Raw genomic sequence first — 17,022 nt, forward strand, 5'->3', positions numbered from 1 at the left:
GTTGCTGAAAGGGAACTGGTTGGTCAGTATTGCTCAATGTTTGCTGGCTCTTTGGCATCCTGGTCAGAAAGAAAAGCCAGAACATAATGAACTTGAATTAAAAAGTGACAATGAACTTAGTAAAATGAGTACCCAGAAAGATTGTACTATGTACTCTGAAAATGAATCAAAGTGGTTTAAAAAGATTTGTTGGATGCTGGTAGCTACTCAGGAGGCTGAGATGTGAGGATTGTGGTTCGAAGGCTAGCCTAGGCAGAAAAACCTACAAAACTATTATCTGAAATGAATCAGCAGAATGCCAGAGTGGAGGTGTGGCCAAGTGGTAGAACTGAATGAGAGCTCAAAGCTCTGAGTTCAAGCTACAGTATCAGAATAAAAATGTGTGTGTGTGTGTGTGTGTGTGTGTGTGTGTGTGTGTGTGTGTGTGTGTGTGTGTGTGTGTGTGTGTATCTTCATTGTGGAAGACAGCTAGAGTGGTGTGAATCCTTTGTATAAATCTTTGTAGTAGTCAATGGATGATCATGGTCATTAGTTTTATAGCTGGATCATTGCTTTGATTAAGGAGCTGCATTCAAAGTTTCTCCACAGCCTATCATATCCTTGGTTTGATCCGGCCTTCCCCTTCACTCTTAACCACCTTTGCTTTTCCTGTTAGGTTTGACATGCTGATCATTATTGCAGCCCTGCTGGCCACGGTGGCCAATGCCACTATTCAGTCAGGTCAGTGCCACCAGCCTTCAGCTTTCCTACCTGCCGGGACCCATATTCAATACGTCTTCTTTGTTGAGCATCCATCCATACACTGTTCAGATATGGAAAAGTGTTATTGAAAAATTTTATTGAAAATATTCCAAAGGGTTTGGAATACAGTTCTTTGGTAAGGTACTTTCTTAGCATGCATGGGGTTCTGAGTTCCATCCTGAGCAACACACACACACACACACACACACACACACACAAACACACACACACACACACACACACACACACACACACACACACACAGAGGTTCTAGAATGATGGTGGCTTTGTGCAGTATTTCTGAGACTGTATTGATCTACATCTATGACTATCACACCAAATACTCAGCTCTCCACACTGGACCTCAGTCTCAGGACTGAATCTACTCTTTGACTTTCCAGATTGGGCCTCCCTCTGGGGTTCCAACCTTAGCAAGAACCTTGCCATTTGCCTGGAGGTGGCTCACACTGATAATCCTAGCTACTCAGGAGGCAGAGATCTGAGGATCACAGCTAGAAGCCAGCCCAGGACAGGAAAGTCCATGAGACTCTTTTCTCCAATTAACCACCCAAAATCCAAAAGTGGAGCTGTGGCTCAAGTGATAGAGACTAGCTTTGAGCAAAAAAGCTGAGACAGTGTACAGGCCCTGGGGTCAAGCCCCAGTATGACAGGAAGGAAGGAAGCAAAGAAGGCAGACAGGAAGGGAGAGAGAGAGGGAGGGAGGTAGAAAGAGAGAGGGAGGAAGGGAGGGACTGAAAGGAGGGAGAGAGAGGGTGGCAGAGAGGAAGGGAGGGAGGGAGGGAGGAATGAGAGGGAGGAAGGGACATAGAGAGAGAGGAAGGGAAAGAGGGAGGGAAAGAGAGGGAGGGAGGGAGGAAAGGAGAAAAGGAAGGAAGGAAGGAAGAAAGGAAGGAAGGAAGGAAAGGAGGAAGGGAGGGAGGGAGGGAGGGAGGGAGGGAGGGAGGGAGGGAGGGAAAAGACTCCTGAATCCTCCCTGTCCACCGGCTTGCTTGACAGGGATGGCTCAGGATGAATCTTGGGCAGCGCCTGTTCACCAGATCTCACAGAGCCTCAGATGTCATTGACCTAAAGGGGCATCTGGAGGCTCGGTGGACATGCAGGTGGGAATTGTGATAGTCAAGGACTCTTTCTTCTCCAGCAAGAAAATACAACAGTCAGCAGATACTGGACATTGTCTTGATATTGAGGATACTGCGTCTCCTGAGAGTCATCATCAGCATTCAGAGGTACCCAGGAAGCTGGCTCTCTGTCTCCACCTGGAGGCTCCCTGGTGGGAAGAAATCCTGACTCACAGCTGCAAATCCCTCTGCCTTGAACCCAGCACCTGGAGGACCTGGGGATTTCTGGGAAGTGGGGGCAGCAGGGAACAGTGAGGTTGGGTGAAGAGCACTCAAAGGTCAGCGTCCTGAGAGCAGGCATCACGTGGGTCACTGTCATCCCTGTGACCATCCCTGTGTAGTGACTGGGTTCTGATGGTAGCTAATGTTAGCTCAAGGGCACTGACCATTTCCTTGTTAATAACCCTTGCTAAAGGGACATGTTTTTAGGCCTGGTTTATTGGAGAAGACTCAGAGAGGTTATCATTTCCCCAGGAGAGCACAGCTAGGAAGAGTTGAACCAAGATACAAACCCAGGAGTATAAGAGTATGACTCAAAAGCCTGGATAAACAAACTCTAGCCTCGCTTTTTTGAGGGGTAAGAAGGTATACTATGGTTTGCACTTGAGGCTTTAAACTTGCTAGGCAGGTGCTTTACTGGCTGAGTCACCTCCCCATCTTTTTTTGCTTTAGTTATTTTTCAGATAGGGTCTCATGCTTTTTGTCTGGACCTTTGCTCAGAACACAAGCCACCTTCTTTGTAGCTGGCATTATAGGTGTGAACTATGATGTTAATCTTGTTTGTTGCCCAGGCTTACCTCTTACATGATCTTCATGTACATCCCTCAAGGCCTGCTCATCCAGAAAGTACCCCATTATAGACAGAGAGCTCCAGGGCGGCCTTGATCAGGCTAGACTTTGATGGGGGAAAAGATGGGGCGGGGGAAGCAGCTGGAGGCTCAGGAACTTTCCAGTCTGATCACCCAGCTGTGCTTGTTGGAGAATAGTTCTGTAAGTCCCTTTTTGATGTTTGTCAAGCCTGCCTCACTTGCATCTAAGAAACAGCTAGCTAACTTCCCTTATTCCTGGTGGGTGACAAAGCCAAGAAAGCCAATCTCTTAGAGGACAGATAGAGAACTGGGGAGGGGCTGTTGAACCAAGTGTGCTCGTTTGGGGTCAGTTTTGCTCCCCATGTTCCCCCTCACTTCATGTCATAGTTTTGTTTTACCCTAGATTCCGAGTGATCGTGACCACTCTAATTAACATCGGCCCTACCATGCTGACGTTCGGAGGACTTGTGTTTGTAAGTAATTGCTCTCACTTGTGATTCCATTGGGAGAGAGTAGGAGATACTCATTTCTAGCAGCTCTTATAAGGCATGTTTTATTTGATTTCTTCTTTTTCTTTGTTTCCTTTCTGGTTCTGGGGTTGGAACTCAGGGATTTGAGTTTCTCACTTGCTCAACTTGATGCTCTACCTCACAAACCACATTTTCAGCCTCGTTTAATTTTATATTTGTCAGTGGCGGGGCTTGAACTCGGCCTGGGCACTGTGTGTGAGGCTCTTCAGCTCAAGGCAAGTGCTCTACCACTTGAGCCACAGCACCACTTTCTAGCTCTTTTTGTCAAACTAGAATTTTATTGTTATGATTGAGTTATTGTACAGTGAGATTACCATTTCACAATTGAGAATTCGGGTAATGTGGACATTTCTCTTTTGAGCAATGTCACTCCTTCCTTCACTTTCCTCCAGTTCTCTGCTCCCTCCCTTCCCACATATGGTATAGTTCATTTTCCACATAGCCCATACTGAATACCATGATTGTATTCATTTACCCTTCCTCCTTCCCTATTTGTACCCTCTTTTGCCCCTCTAAAAAGCTGAAAAAGCAAAAAAGGCATACACAAACACCACCAGCAGCCTAGTTTTTTGCTGGTTATTTTGGAGATGGAATCTCAGAAACTTGTCTGCCTGGGCTGGCCTCAAACTACAGCCCTCTGTATCTTAGCCTCCTGAGTAGCTAGGATTCCAGGCATTAGCCACTATACCTAGCAAATTTCTTATTGTTTAAACATAAAAAAAATCCCCACAAAATATGACACATGCCTCAGACATGGGCGTATTAGACTCCAGCAAGTCTTATATTTATTTATTTTGTGATAGTACTGGGGCTTTAACTCAGGGCCTTGAGTTCTCATTTAGTCTTGTGCCACTTGAGCCACAGCTTTACTTCTGGCTTTGTGTTGGTTAATTGGAGGTAAGAGTCTCTAGAAGTTGCCAGCCAGGGCTTTCTTCAAACTTGAATCCACAGATCTCAACATCCTGAGTAGCTAGGCTGGAGCCTGCCAGCGAGGAAAGGGAATCCTGATTTAGGGGGTGAGGATGAGGAAAAAGAAAGACATAAGACAAAGGATGGGGTTGGGAGATCTGCAGCTCAAGATTGCAGCACTGTTTATTTTTAACTTTCCCTAATATATACTATTAGAAGTGAACCCACCTGTCTTAGGTTGGGTGGATAGCCTTGTCTGTCTTACTGTCATCCATCGGAACTTCTTCAGAGCAAAGCTGAAGGCCCTGTCTTAGGTTGGTCAGACTGGCACCCCCTCTTACCCGTCTCTGGCTGCAGTTCCTCTTGGGGGAATTCATTTATATGGAGCTTGATCTTATGTAGCTGGCTGGCTAAACTCATAAGAGAGTTTTGCAGTGCATGTATGATACAAGGAAGGCATAGAAAAACCATCAGCGAAAGCATTCCTGGGCCAAGCAATGACATTAGCAATCCTTTAACATAAGTCAGGGAAGGGATATAGCATTGAAATTGTTTAAACAGTTTTTTAGCAGTTTTTGCCACTTTAGAGTCCAGAGGTAGGGCTTGTTCTAATCTGGCTATTTGTCTGTGAAGTTGAAAAAGATCTAAAGGTAGGTTATGATGGTGCCAAATACCATTGAGATGTGCTACAACTTTTTCCCATGAATAATTTGATTCATTTTATATACATGAGGGGATCACACAAATATAATCAAACCTGGCATGACAGCGCACTCGCTGTAAAGTTTCCAGAGCACCGACTTGTTCTAAAGATAATACTGACTCATACAATGCTTCTAGTTTTTGTTCTACCTTGTCATCAACCCGGCCTTGAAAGTGTAGAGCCTGTGTAGTATTATAAGCAAGCTGATTAAGATAGCTCCACAGCAACTGCCGCTGCGGAGGCAGCTAATGAAATAAAGGCCAAAACATCAGCTACAAGTAGCCCAACAAATCGATGAGGGCGCATTAGTTCTTTCAATTGTCTTAACACCTGAATGCCAGAATCTTCATACCAAGTTTCAGAAATATTTACAGGAAGCATAACAAAAGGTGGTAGACTAACAATAAGTATGGATTCAGTTATGCTGCTATACAAGCAATTAGTAAAAGAACAATTAGAGCAGGTAACATTAAAATAAGTAGCTCCTACAGAACTATTAAATGGTCCATACATAATGACATAGGGTGGTGATACACAACTCATAATTTTTTTTTAAAAGGATGAATGGGCCCAGATTATGTTGCTAAATGCAGCTAAGAGCATTCAAACATGATGCTGAGGATGCCCATTCATCCGCCACAGTCCAAGATTGTACTTATTAGTAAGATTAGCTCCAGACCAGTCCATTAATTGAGTTAGTTCCAGAAATATTGGTAACAAATGGCTTGTACATGCCGGCACCTTACTGGATGAAGCTCTCCTGTACATTCTACTATTTATGAAGAATTAATGCAATGGGGTGTCATATAGGATGGAGTAGAATTTGCATAAACTGGGTGCCCAGTTGGCAAAGATGTCATCTGTATATTGCACATTTGATTTTTGTCCGGGATCCAAATTTTATGAGTCATGGATAGCATTATAATACAGCCTGGAATGGAGCCTTTAGAGCTGGTGGTAAAGCATAAAGGAGTTCCAATGCCTGAAGCTGAGATATCTCCTATCTTGGTGGGCTGGATGAAGGGATTGGGGGCTGTACTATATGCTGATCTATTGACATAAATGAGTACTTCAACTCCCTCCCAAGTTGTAGGGTGCACAATCTGGGGACCCGGAACGTAAGCCCAATGTGTCAGGCTTTGTGTCATCTGAATGAGCCTCCACAATCCTAACGCAATGCTCAGGCAACCAGTGGGATTTATTTTCTTCCTGCGAAAAAACACAACATGTCCTCTACCCCACGTTAAAACCAGATCGTGCCAATCACCTGTTAAAGGATCCTTCCACTTAACTTGGGCAAAAGCTCTTTGCTCTCTTTTTTTCCCCCAAAACTGCTGTGCTGAGGAAAGGCCATTACAATCTAAGCTTAAAAAATTCAGTACAAATAAAGCGTGAGAAGAATATTAACAGGAGAAAAGGGGTATAATCCCCCCCTTTTAATTTAAAAATTTGGTGTTTTAACAGCCCGTTGGCTTGTTTAACAATTTCTTGTCCTTGAGGATTATAGGGAAGACCTGTAGAGTAAACAATCTGGTAAGATTTACAAAGAGTTTGAAAAGCTTGCCCGACATATCCCGGAACATGATCAGTTTTAATACATTTAGAAAGTCCCATAGCAGCAAAGCAGTGTAGGGAATGAGCAATACAATATTTGCTAGTTTCCCCAGCAAGAGGAGTAGCAATAATAAAATTAGAGTAAAGGGTAACATGGACAAAGCAAAGCCATCCAAAAGATGGAATCAAGCAGGAGTTTAGTCTACTTTTTCTACGTTGGACATGGTCAGGGTAACTATGTAGATTTCCTCCAGGTGACTGTCAGGCTGTAGCAGCAGCAGCAGCAGGGTCTCTCAGTGGCTCCAAGGGACTGTCACACCTCGTGCTGGGCTGTAAATTTCTACACAGACTGGTTAAGGATACAAGTAATACATAATCTTGGCAGGCTGTGGCCCCACTAGTTTTTAAGACCATTTAGACAATAACCCAGGACAATTTACCAAGATGACAACTTTTGTAACTAGGTAGTTCTTTTAATAAGGCTGATTTTTTAAGGCAGATATAGAGGGTTCAGGCCTGTACTACTATTTTCCATGCCTTTTTCTTCTATTTTGCCACATTTTTTTTTTATGACTCTGGTCCCTTGTTCTAAAAAGGGGATGATGGGCGAAGATTCATCTTCTGTAACTTCTTCAAGCTGACTCAGGGGTGTTGATCCTACCTAGACAGGAGCCTATAACCTTAGTCTATTTTACAAAGAGGTTACCAGGTTTAGATGTCATTAAGAACAATATTTTAGCTTTTGACAAATGCATAGACTTTTTCTCTGGCTACAGCAGTGTAGCTTGTTTAGCACTCTGGTTTGTAAAAGCATCTTTAGGAATGTGACCTCTAGTGACCCTAACAGTGCCTAAGTCACCTGTGCAGGCCTTTAGACAGATATTAATAGAAACACACTCTCAGGTTTACAAACTTTTTTCTTGAACAGATAAAGTTCATGTAGCTGGAGTTACTGCCAATTAGGGCTTTTGGCACATACAAGGGTTGGGATTTAAACCATCCCCCATATTTTATAACTTTAGCTTTTTAGTACTATCACATATTACTAACAAGCTTCTGTCCCTACAAGGTAGATAGTCATGGACATTAGGCATGCTTACAAACTATCTTCCTCATGACCTCCTGGCTCTGACCAATTTTTGAAGGGCCATGCACAAATGACTCTAGGATCTGACATTTCTGCCATCCAAGCAGTGGCTTACTGCCTCTGGATGCTCCTCCATTGCTCTTGTCCCAGTAGTGTCTCCTCTACAATGGGATAAAGGCCTCATTTTCATTTCCCTTAGCTGGTCTCTAGACTTGAATTCGGGGCCTGAGTGCTGTCCCTCAGCTCTACAGCTCAAGGCTAGCACTCTGCCACTTTGAGTTCCAAAGCAACTCTGCTGAGTAGCGGCAACAGTCTCACAGGGACCTTTTTCTGCAGGGGCTGGCTTCGAGCCAGTTTGTAGATCAATGAGTCTTATAAAAGGCCACTTTACTCCAGGTAAAAGCAACAAGGTGGTCAACATAGAAGTAGCTTTTAAGCATGCTCTTACCTGAAACTTATTAAGAGTCAAAGTTACATCTGACAAACTTGTAAGAATCCTTTGTGCTTTGCTCTGGGCTTGCTGGAAACTTAAAAAACCGATAAGAGCAAACTGGAATAGCAATTAAGCAATTTTTTTTATTGTGAACATACTGTACAGAAGGGTTACAATTACATGGGCAAGATAATGAGTACATTTCCTATCAAGCATTGTAGCCTCCTCCTTTGTTTACCCTTCACATCCCTTCCCAGCCTCCCCTCTCCCCCCAATCCCCCCCCCCAAAGTTGTAAAGTTCATTTTCGACATGACAACTTGTACTTCTCATTGCTGCAATGGGTCTACCTGTATCCTTATTTAAACAACTTGTTTTTCCCCTTCCCCTCCACAAATTATACCAACATCAAATACAGTGAAAGCAGGGGTTATACTGTGGGGGAGGGACATACAAAGCAACAAAGAACTAATCTTATAAATTAAGCAATTATTTTAGTAATCCTAATTTTTCCACTTTGAGGCAAATGTTAAGAACAAATTCACTTTTTAAACTTTATATCCAGAAATCCATTCCTAATATTTTAAGCCTCCTATTAATCTCTTATTATTTTATATTTTAGTTTTTAGTTGCATTTTTTAAAATATCCCATAAAATCTTGAGGCCAAGTGTCACTCATTGTCTCTTGGCTGCTTGTTTTAAAACAGATACACATTAAAACTTTTAAACTCAAATGACAATTTTTCCTTAATGCAAGAATTACAATTACCATCACTGTACCAAGAAGCTAGACTTAACACCTTTATGACTTTTAAAAACATATCCTAATTGTACAACGTCATTGAAAGCAAGTCATATTATACAAATACATTTTTAACCCTCTTTTAAAGTCCAAGGAGCAGCTTTAGCAATACTAATCAGATCATCACATCACTATTTTTTACTATCATTTTTCTAGTGTTTATATGTAGAGAAAAAGGACAGAACAAAGATACCTCCTATGGAATGGGCACGCACCTAATCTGACTCTTTAGGGTTAGATGAACTGCGTTTGTGCCAGCTTCTCCTTTTTCACCATGTGTGGACTTCTCCCATGGCCCATCCCACCATGTATGACCAGCTGAACTGCACTTTTGCCTGTTTACCCTTTACCCCTAAGATAGGTCTTTAAGGTCTTTTGTTGGCTTTTTAAGGTTTTCTTTCTTATCTCTTGGTTTTTGAATGAAAATACACAGTTTTAGACAGACAGAACAAGTAATGTCTTTGACAGTGTTAAACAAACTTTTATATTTAAACTTCTAATATTTATCCCCAAATTTTAGCCAAGGGACCTAAATTCCAAACAGCCAATGTATTTTTGTTAAGCCAGATAACTTGATTACAGTGTAAACAGCCTTATGCATTTTAAAATACCAGATTTTTTAATTTGTTAAATTAAACAATCCTTTAAAAGTCATTTAAAACAATGTGAGAATTCTTTAAAATTTTTGGTAATGTCCAAACCTCATAACGTTTTGAATTTTAAACTTAAACTCACCCAGTTGTTACAGCATGCTGACAATTCTTATCTTGAACATGTTCACAAACACATATAAAACACACACAGATCTTAAAATGCGCAAAAATCAAAATCAGTTGTATGTCCATTTAAAACTGGTATCAATTCTAAAACAGAACTAGACAAGACAACAACCAAAGGCTGAGTTGGGGGCTATGGGCCCCCAGTTTATCCCTACCTCAGAAAACATAGAACAGAAAACACACCGAAGTAAACAAGACAAACAAGTGGCGACAAAGACAAAATCAGGTCTCAGTGAATGGGGCGACATCTCACCACCATTCACAAGTGGGACTCAAATCCACTTACCAGGGGACTCAAACCCCCTCTACTCATCTCTGGAGGAATTTTCTTTTAGATTCCTGCAACCATTGACCCAGGGGCCTTCTAAGGTGGAAGAGAACTCCCAGCCATCTTGGGGCAAGGGAAAGAAGTCCCTAGCAGCCATCTCCTCAGACTGACAGGTTCTCCCCCATACTCAGACCCCCTGGGCCAAGGCCTGAGGCTAAGATCTTGCTGGTGTCACTTGCAGGTGGTCAGTGGCAGTTTCATCCGGCTGCAAGTTCTCCCTGCCAGTCTTTTTAAGTTATTGTTAGATCCTCCAGGTTCCTCACCCCCATCACCCCCTACTTCTGGATCCAGAGAGGGTGGAGTAGGTGGCAGTGAAGGGTAGAAAGGGGGGTCAGTTTAAGGTGTAAGTAAAAAAGAAGGAGCTAGAGAGAAACAGATATTAAGGGGGTAATAGCCAGTCTCCTCCAGGGTCTCGCATCAGGATGAATCTGAGAGGAGAAACATTCCAAGAATTCTAGAATACATCTGCACAAACATTGAGACAAAACACATTTACAGCATCCGCATTGTAGACTGTCAGACAGAAAGTACCGGACTACAGACGGGCCCAAATGTCCGAACTAGTGGATTGTTTACCCTTATGGGGATCCGGGGGAGGGTTCCCACCGGCCCAGTTGGCTGTCGTATAGCACATCCGCCAAGACCTCTTGCCAACCCCAATACAGAACCTGCAGGCTACACAGATACCAGACAATTATGAAGCAGCAATGTTTTAACTTACGGGTCATTTGCATCATAGTGTCCCTGAATCCTTTTTTCCAATTTTTTTTGCTAAGTTTCTAAACTAATGGTTCCTTCCTCCAAGAACCAGGGGCATAATTCCTCAACAAAGTGAAAGAGATATTCTAACTGACTCTGTGCAACTCCTTGATCATGAAGCATGCCCTTGAGAGCCTGCACATAAAGCATGGGGCTGTTACCTTGCCCCATAACATCTTACTCCTGACTATACTCTCTCCTGCTCTCTATTTCAAGTTTCTAGACATCCTCTTACCTTAATGGGGTCCTCTGCCGTGATCCCAGGTTTTCAGGTTCCTGTTCTGGTGCCACTTGCTGGAGCCTGCCGACAAGGAAAGGGAATCCTGATTTAGGGGGCGAGGATGAGGAAAAAGAAAGACATAAGACAAAGGATGGGGTTGGGAGGTCTGCAGCTCAAGACTACAGCACCGTTTATTTTTAACTTTCCCTAATATATACTATTAGAAGTGAAGAGGTTACAATAGCCAGAAAAGCAAGGAAAATTTCAGTAAAAACAGAGTGCAGTAAAAACAAGGTCAACTGGTATAAAGTAAAACCAACTCTGAAGACTTAGCAAAGCAATCCCTAGCACCTGGTGTTTTTTAAGTAAGCCAGTTCCTTGTACTTGCCTTCAAGTGAGCACCAGGGTCAAGATGACCTTTAAACTTTACTGTTCACTCCCAACACCATTGTCTCCTGACTGAGCCTTATTTTACATGAGAGTAAGAGAGAATGAAGTAAATAAGAGGCATTGGTTTCTAGCTACCACTTTTATAAAATATGAAATTTTAGCAAAGAGACATGGCTGGTGTAAGAAATGCCATCAATCCAGTGGGCTATCCAACCATCATTCCCTTCTCCATAGTCATTGCGATATTCTAGCTAGCCTCTTCTCAAGGACATAGGGTCTTTCAGCTCAGAGCTCCACACCCTCCTTCACCACCCCCAGATCTTAGCTTCTTTATCTTGCTGTGGAGGGAACCCACCTATCACCTGGAGACCCCCAGATCAGGGTTGTGAGGATCGTGAGCTGGGGGTCTATCCTCCCACTCACAGTGGTTCACTTTGGGTGAGAAACTGGAGTATGGGCAGGTGCTGAAGCCAGGTGCTTATTTTTCTTTTTATTGCTAATGCTAAAAATAAATTCCATGAGCAAAAGAACAGAAGGTTGACTGCAAGTCACCCATTCACACCCCTCCCATGCCTCTGCCCCAGGGGGAACCTGTAATTAAGAGTTCTTTTTACTCCTTCTAGACATAAACCTGCCTGTGCCTACAGACAAGTCATAAATGTGCGTGCAAATACCTTATTTATTGATCAATCATTAAAATGTCCTTGAGCAAGTTCATCCTACTTTGACTCTCTATCCTGGATTTTGAGTGGTGCCTACATTCACGTGAGCTCTGTCAGGATGAAAGGAACTCCTGAGCGAGACTGGCCAGGTGTTCTACTGACAGACCACTGCATGGGCCTGTCTGCTTGCCCATAAGGGGTGGGGTAAAAAGATCCTTGTGGAGCATGGATCTTTGTGCACTTAGGTGAATGTATCTGCTATATACTGTTCTAGAAGGGGCCCAGTAGTGTCAAGAATAAATGGGTTCAAAATTTGGATGAGATGGCACAAGATGTCACATACGTTCCAAGTGACGATGCCTGACAGTACCTGTTTCTCTACCCACACTGGGTATATTGGCATGTTTCAGTTTTTTCCAGTCTGATAGAGAAAATGTTATTGTGAAATAACTAAAGTGAAATAACTAAAGGAATTCATTGCTCATGAACGTTTTGCATCATGTATATTTTTCTATAAATAGCTTATTCACATTGTTGGCTCATTTCTCTATATTTTTCACAGTTTTTTTAGTTGTTTTTTTTTTTTTTTTTTGCTTTTTTTTTGCTTATGTGGTGCTGAGGAATTGAACCCAGGGCCTCTGGCATGCAAGGCAAGCACTTTACCTCTGAGCCACCTTCCCAGCCCCACAGTTTTGTTTTGTGTGTGTGTGTGTGTGTGTGTGTGTGTGTGTGTTTGTTGTTGTTTTTTTTTTTGTTTTGTTTTTTGGCTGAACTCTGGGCTTGGGCGCTGTCCTTCAGCTCTTCAACTCAAGGCGAGCACTCTACCACTTGAGCCACAGAGCCACTTCCAGCTTTTTTGCTTATGTGGTGCTGAGGAATTGAACCCAGGACCTCATGCATACAAGGCAAGCACTTTACCACTGAGCCACCTTCCCAGCCCCCCACAGTTTTTTTAATTAATAAAATTTTATCATTATTATTTGTGTGTGTGTGTGTGTGTGTGCTGATATTGGGGCTTAATCTTGGCCTTCCACTCTTGCTTGAATTTTTTTTTGCTTATAGAAGGTGCTGTACCACTAGAGTCACACCTCTACTTCCAACTTTTTGCTAGTTAATTGAAGTTAAGAGTCTTGCAGATTTGTCTGCACAGGCTGACTTTGAACCTCAATTTTCAGATCCCTTCTGAGTATCTAGGATCTTGGTACCTGGCCTATTTTATTTCTGATGTGATTTTCAGGAATCTTGACCTTGATAGTAAGTTGTATAAAGAGCAATGCTTTATGTCTCTTTTCTATCAATTGTTTTTTTATTTTTGCTTTGCTTTTGACATGCAGGCTTTCTTTTGGCTGTATAGAAAATTGTTTTTTTTATATTGTAAGATTTAGTGATCTTTTAGACTTTTCTACTCAGTCATCCCCTTCACATAGCTTTATACTTTTATTTTTGATGTTGAACACTTGGATACCTTTGAGTTTTATTTTGGTGGAAAGAACCAGGTGAAAAGCCAACTTTATCACTGCTTTTTCCCTAGAGAACTAACTAGAGACACTTCTAGCAGTTTCATTGTGACTTGGTAGAAGAGGCTAGTGAGTGGTCAGCTGTGTCCAGCTGGCCATATCTTCTGCCCTTCCACAATTGCCCAGACTTCTCTGGAAGACTGGATGAGGATGGCTGCCACCTTGGGAATACACCTGCAGCCCCTTTTGTGGAGCCTGGTGTCTGTATATCTTTGGCACGTGCCTTGCCTGCTGCTTCTGCAGCTTTGGGAACTACTGGTGACCAGATGCTTCCCATCCTAGGTGGTCTACTATGTATTTGCCATCATTGGGATGGAAGTGTTCCATGACAAAGTTCGATTCTTTGGCCCAAATTTCACCACTCCTGATGCCTTGGTGTGTGGAAACCCAGTCCTAAAGGGGTCAGCATTTGCCCAATACCGGTATTGCAGAAACAACTTCAATGATCTAGCCTCCTCTTTCATCCTGCTGATGGAGCTCACGGTGGTCAACCAGTGGCACGATATCCTTTTTGGGGAGGTGGACTGACTCATGGGGCTGTCTGCTTGCTGGGTGGGCAGGGCTTGCTGAAAGAAACTTCCAGGAGGATGATTGTGCCTTGGCATCTTTGAGCGTTCCTTGAAGGTCTGTATCCTTAGCTTCTCACTCCTGGCCAGTGGCTTTGCCCTTGTGACTCACCAGGCTGCCAAACTGTACTTCATTTTGTTCCACATCGTGGTCGTCATCCTCATCATTAAGTGAGTTTCCTTCTGCCATCTTGTTCCCATGAGTGTTCTTTAAACTAGCTCCCAGAGTCTTATATATGACAGAACCTCACAAATTGTTAGAATCCAAAGGAATCTGAGATCCTAGATGGTCTCCCTCTTCTCAGGCTCAATTATTGCCCTGGTAGTCCAACTTCTGCCTAAGTTCATCCAATGCTGGGACTCTTTGGAGCCTAAAAGAGTCAGTTCCCATGTTTCTGTGCATTTTTTAACACTTCCATGGCTAGAATGGCCCCTAGGGGATCTTAGAGCCATACAATCTTCCCCTGTGATGGCCTTCTGGGATTGGCAGTGGCCTGCTGATTGCAGTAGGATGAGAAGCCACTCCTGGTGGATTTCTCTTCATTGAATCCAGGTTTGTCCCTACTCCTTTCTATAGCAGAACTAAATATTTGCAAGGGCCAGTGATATCTTGCCCCTTAGAAGGGCTCTCCTTCCAGCTACAGTCTTTGACTCTAGCTCTCTGTTTCCTTGTGTGACCTGTATTTGAGTCTCTGTGACCACCATGATCATCTCCCATTGGTCTTTCTAGTAGTCAGCCACATCTTTGAGGCTTAAGTCCCCATTCTTGGGGTGATTACTCAGCAAAGTTTCCTCCTTGCAACAGAAGGGCTTGTCTGTGTATTGTCCCAGTATTTTCATAGCATTCATCTTGGAGGCCTTCTTTGTGGCGTATTCATTAGAGAAAAGTGAGATCGAAACGGCCATTGAGAAGAAGATTCAAGAGCTTGGAGTGGGAATCCAAGAGTGAGTAGCCTGTTTTCCTTGTTGACTCTTAGCCATCAGCTCAGGAAGCCATGGAGCATCTGTTTAACCTGGGCCTGCCCCATGTATCCATCCTACATCCCTGGAGTAGGATGTCGTAGTGTGGCCCTGCATGCGGCCAGACAGTGAACCTTTGGAATTGTGGGATGAGGGCTGCTGACCAAGGTCCTGACCGCATTCCTGACCACTCTTTCTCCTTGGAGGGATGACACGCAGGATGGAGTGCTCACTGACAATGTGGATGCCAATGACAGCAGCATTTGTGGAGGTGATGGAGACAGCAGAAGGCAAGGCTTGAAAGGACTATACTGTAGGATTGCATCAAAAAGTAAGCTGTCACCCAATGCCAAGCCAGAACTGACCTTTCTCTAATCCACCTGCTGCTGGCAGCCAGTGAGATGCAGATGTGAATGTAGTCAGGATGTACATGGCCTTCAGTGTCTTCAAGGATGAAGACCAGGCCCCTGATTGCCCTCATGCCTTGTGTCTTCCAGACTTAGCCTCTCCCCCTTCCCACCAGCCACCACACTTGATGTTTCTTAGCCGCATTGGTCTTTCAGCTCTGGGCTCCCCAAGAGGGCCAGCTGCTCTGTGTGGCCCACTCCTCTGCTTTCCCCAATCTCTGCTCCTTCATAGCTCAGAGACTATTTTGGTACAGTCTGTCTACCTGCAGACTCAAAGCTTCATGTATGCAAGCCATTTTCTAAACTATCTGTGGGGACTAACAATGTACCTTCTCAAGTCCTGAGTTACTTCATTAATTCTCAATGAATTAATGATTGGTTGAATAACCCTCCCCCCACACCCACCAGTCTGATTTCAATTAAGGCTCAGGACCAGATGCCCTGTGATGAGCTCAGACTGTGTGTGAATATGTAGCCATCAGGACCGGCTGCGTTCCTTCCCTCCCTTCCCTCCCTCTCTCATTTGCTTGATAGGAAGGACTTTCTTGGTCTTCAGGCTGTCAGTGGCTAGGAGACTCTCCACAGTCTCCTTTGGGTAGATGAGCAATGCTTCCATGATATGCTCATCCTTCCTCTCAGACAGGATTAGATCCCAATTCTTGAAGTTGTGTCTTCAGCCCAGGGCCATCCTTGGGGAGAGTCTTGCTCTGCCAGGCTGGGTGATTTTACGTCTCTTTCTCTCTTCTCCTAGAGTACAGAACTGTGGACGCCTTGCTGCAGAGGATGTTTGAGTCTGAAATTGCTCCCGATGATGAAGGTCCCTCCCTGAATGAGATTTTGAATTTCTCACCCAGTGACATATATCCCAGGAATCCCAATTTTGAAAACAGTGCCTGATGGTGGGCTCTCAGGGAGTCACAACCAGAAACCAAGCTGCATCCCTTTTCCCATATGCCAGCTGGAGGTGAGCTGTACAGCCATCTCCCTTGATGTGTGGATAAGCCTATGAATTGGCTTCACCTGCCTGAGAGGTTGGCCAAGTGGTGTAGGGAGCTGTCTTAGTGTGTCCTGCCTCAGGTCACTCTTAGGTCTGATCATGAAAGTAAATACAAGAAAACTGATATATAAAAGAAGTGCCTGATCTGCCCGTATCTGTGTGGGACATTTCTCCACTGGGTATATAAAAGCTTTTTCATTTATTTTTATATGAAATTTTGCTATTCTATTAAACTAATATTGTGTTAAACAAATGAACTTTGAGTATTTGAATATCATAAAGGTGTATGTCCTAGTAAGGTAGCTTTTTAATGCAGTCTTGTTCAAAATATGAATGTGAAAATAGGAATGTCACAGTTGGAAGGGGCTGCAGTGTTCTCAGACCTTCTTTAATTTCAAATGTAGCTACCACTACAGTACAATTTTGAGTAAGTCACTGTCTAAGAACACTTTTCCTAGCTGGAAATCAAGAATAGTGATATGCTCTTTTAAGAACGGATGTGTTAAGATATGTGTTGCAACACATATAACATGGAATTTACCATGTTGGCCATTTTGAAGTTGGAGTGCAACAGTGATACTCACTCTTAGTCGGGTTTATATCACTGTAACAAAATGATATGAACTATTAAAAGATTTTTTTTTGATCCAGGGTTCTCTTGGCTCTGATACTCTGGCTATTGACACATCATGATGGAGTGCATGGATGAAGAGGCTGCTCATTTGATGGTGG

At 43.3% G+C, this 17,022-nt stretch overlaps 1 protein-coding gene across 2 annotated transcripts in view; it reads left to right on the plus strand.

Moving 5' to 3' along the window:
• The window catches only part of LOC138821183 (two pore channel protein 1-like), a 60,391-nt gene extending 43,369 nt beyond the window's left edge, over window positions 1-17,022 (plus strand). The window contains exons 12-20 of one of the 2 annotated variants that reach the window (XR_011370092.1): window positions 656-720; window positions 1,901-1,988; window positions 3,093-3,162; window positions 13,643-13,862; window positions 14,007-14,097; window positions 14,758-14,871; window positions 15,093-15,217; window positions 16,045-16,257; window positions 16,942-17,022. Coding sequence is in view for 1 of the 2 variants with exons in the window: in XM_070013263.1 (XP_069869364.1) it covers window positions 656-720; window positions 1,901-1,988; window positions 3,093-3,162; window positions 13,643-13,862; window positions 14,007-14,097; window positions 14,758-14,871; window positions 15,093-15,217; window positions 16,045-16,190 (919 nt within the window). In the remaining variant the exon portion in view is untranslated. Of the gene's footprint in view, window positions 1-655; window positions 721-1,900; window positions 1,989-3,092; window positions 3,163-13,642; window positions 13,863-14,006; window positions 14,098-14,757; window positions 14,872-15,092; window positions 15,218-16,044; window positions 16,475-16,941 lie in introns of those variants that run through there. The other variant, XM_070013263.1, reaches the window with a different exon arrangement.

This window comes from Dipodomys merriami, unplaced genomic scaffold (genome assembly GCF_024711535.1).
Source record: "Dipodomys merriami isolate MVZ:Mamm:240054 unplaced genomic scaffold, mDipMer1.0.p SCAF_90, whole genome shotgun sequence".
Taxonomy (NCBI): domain Eukaryota; kingdom Metazoa; phylum Chordata; class Mammalia; order Rodentia; family Heteromyidae; genus Dipodomys; species Dipodomys merriami.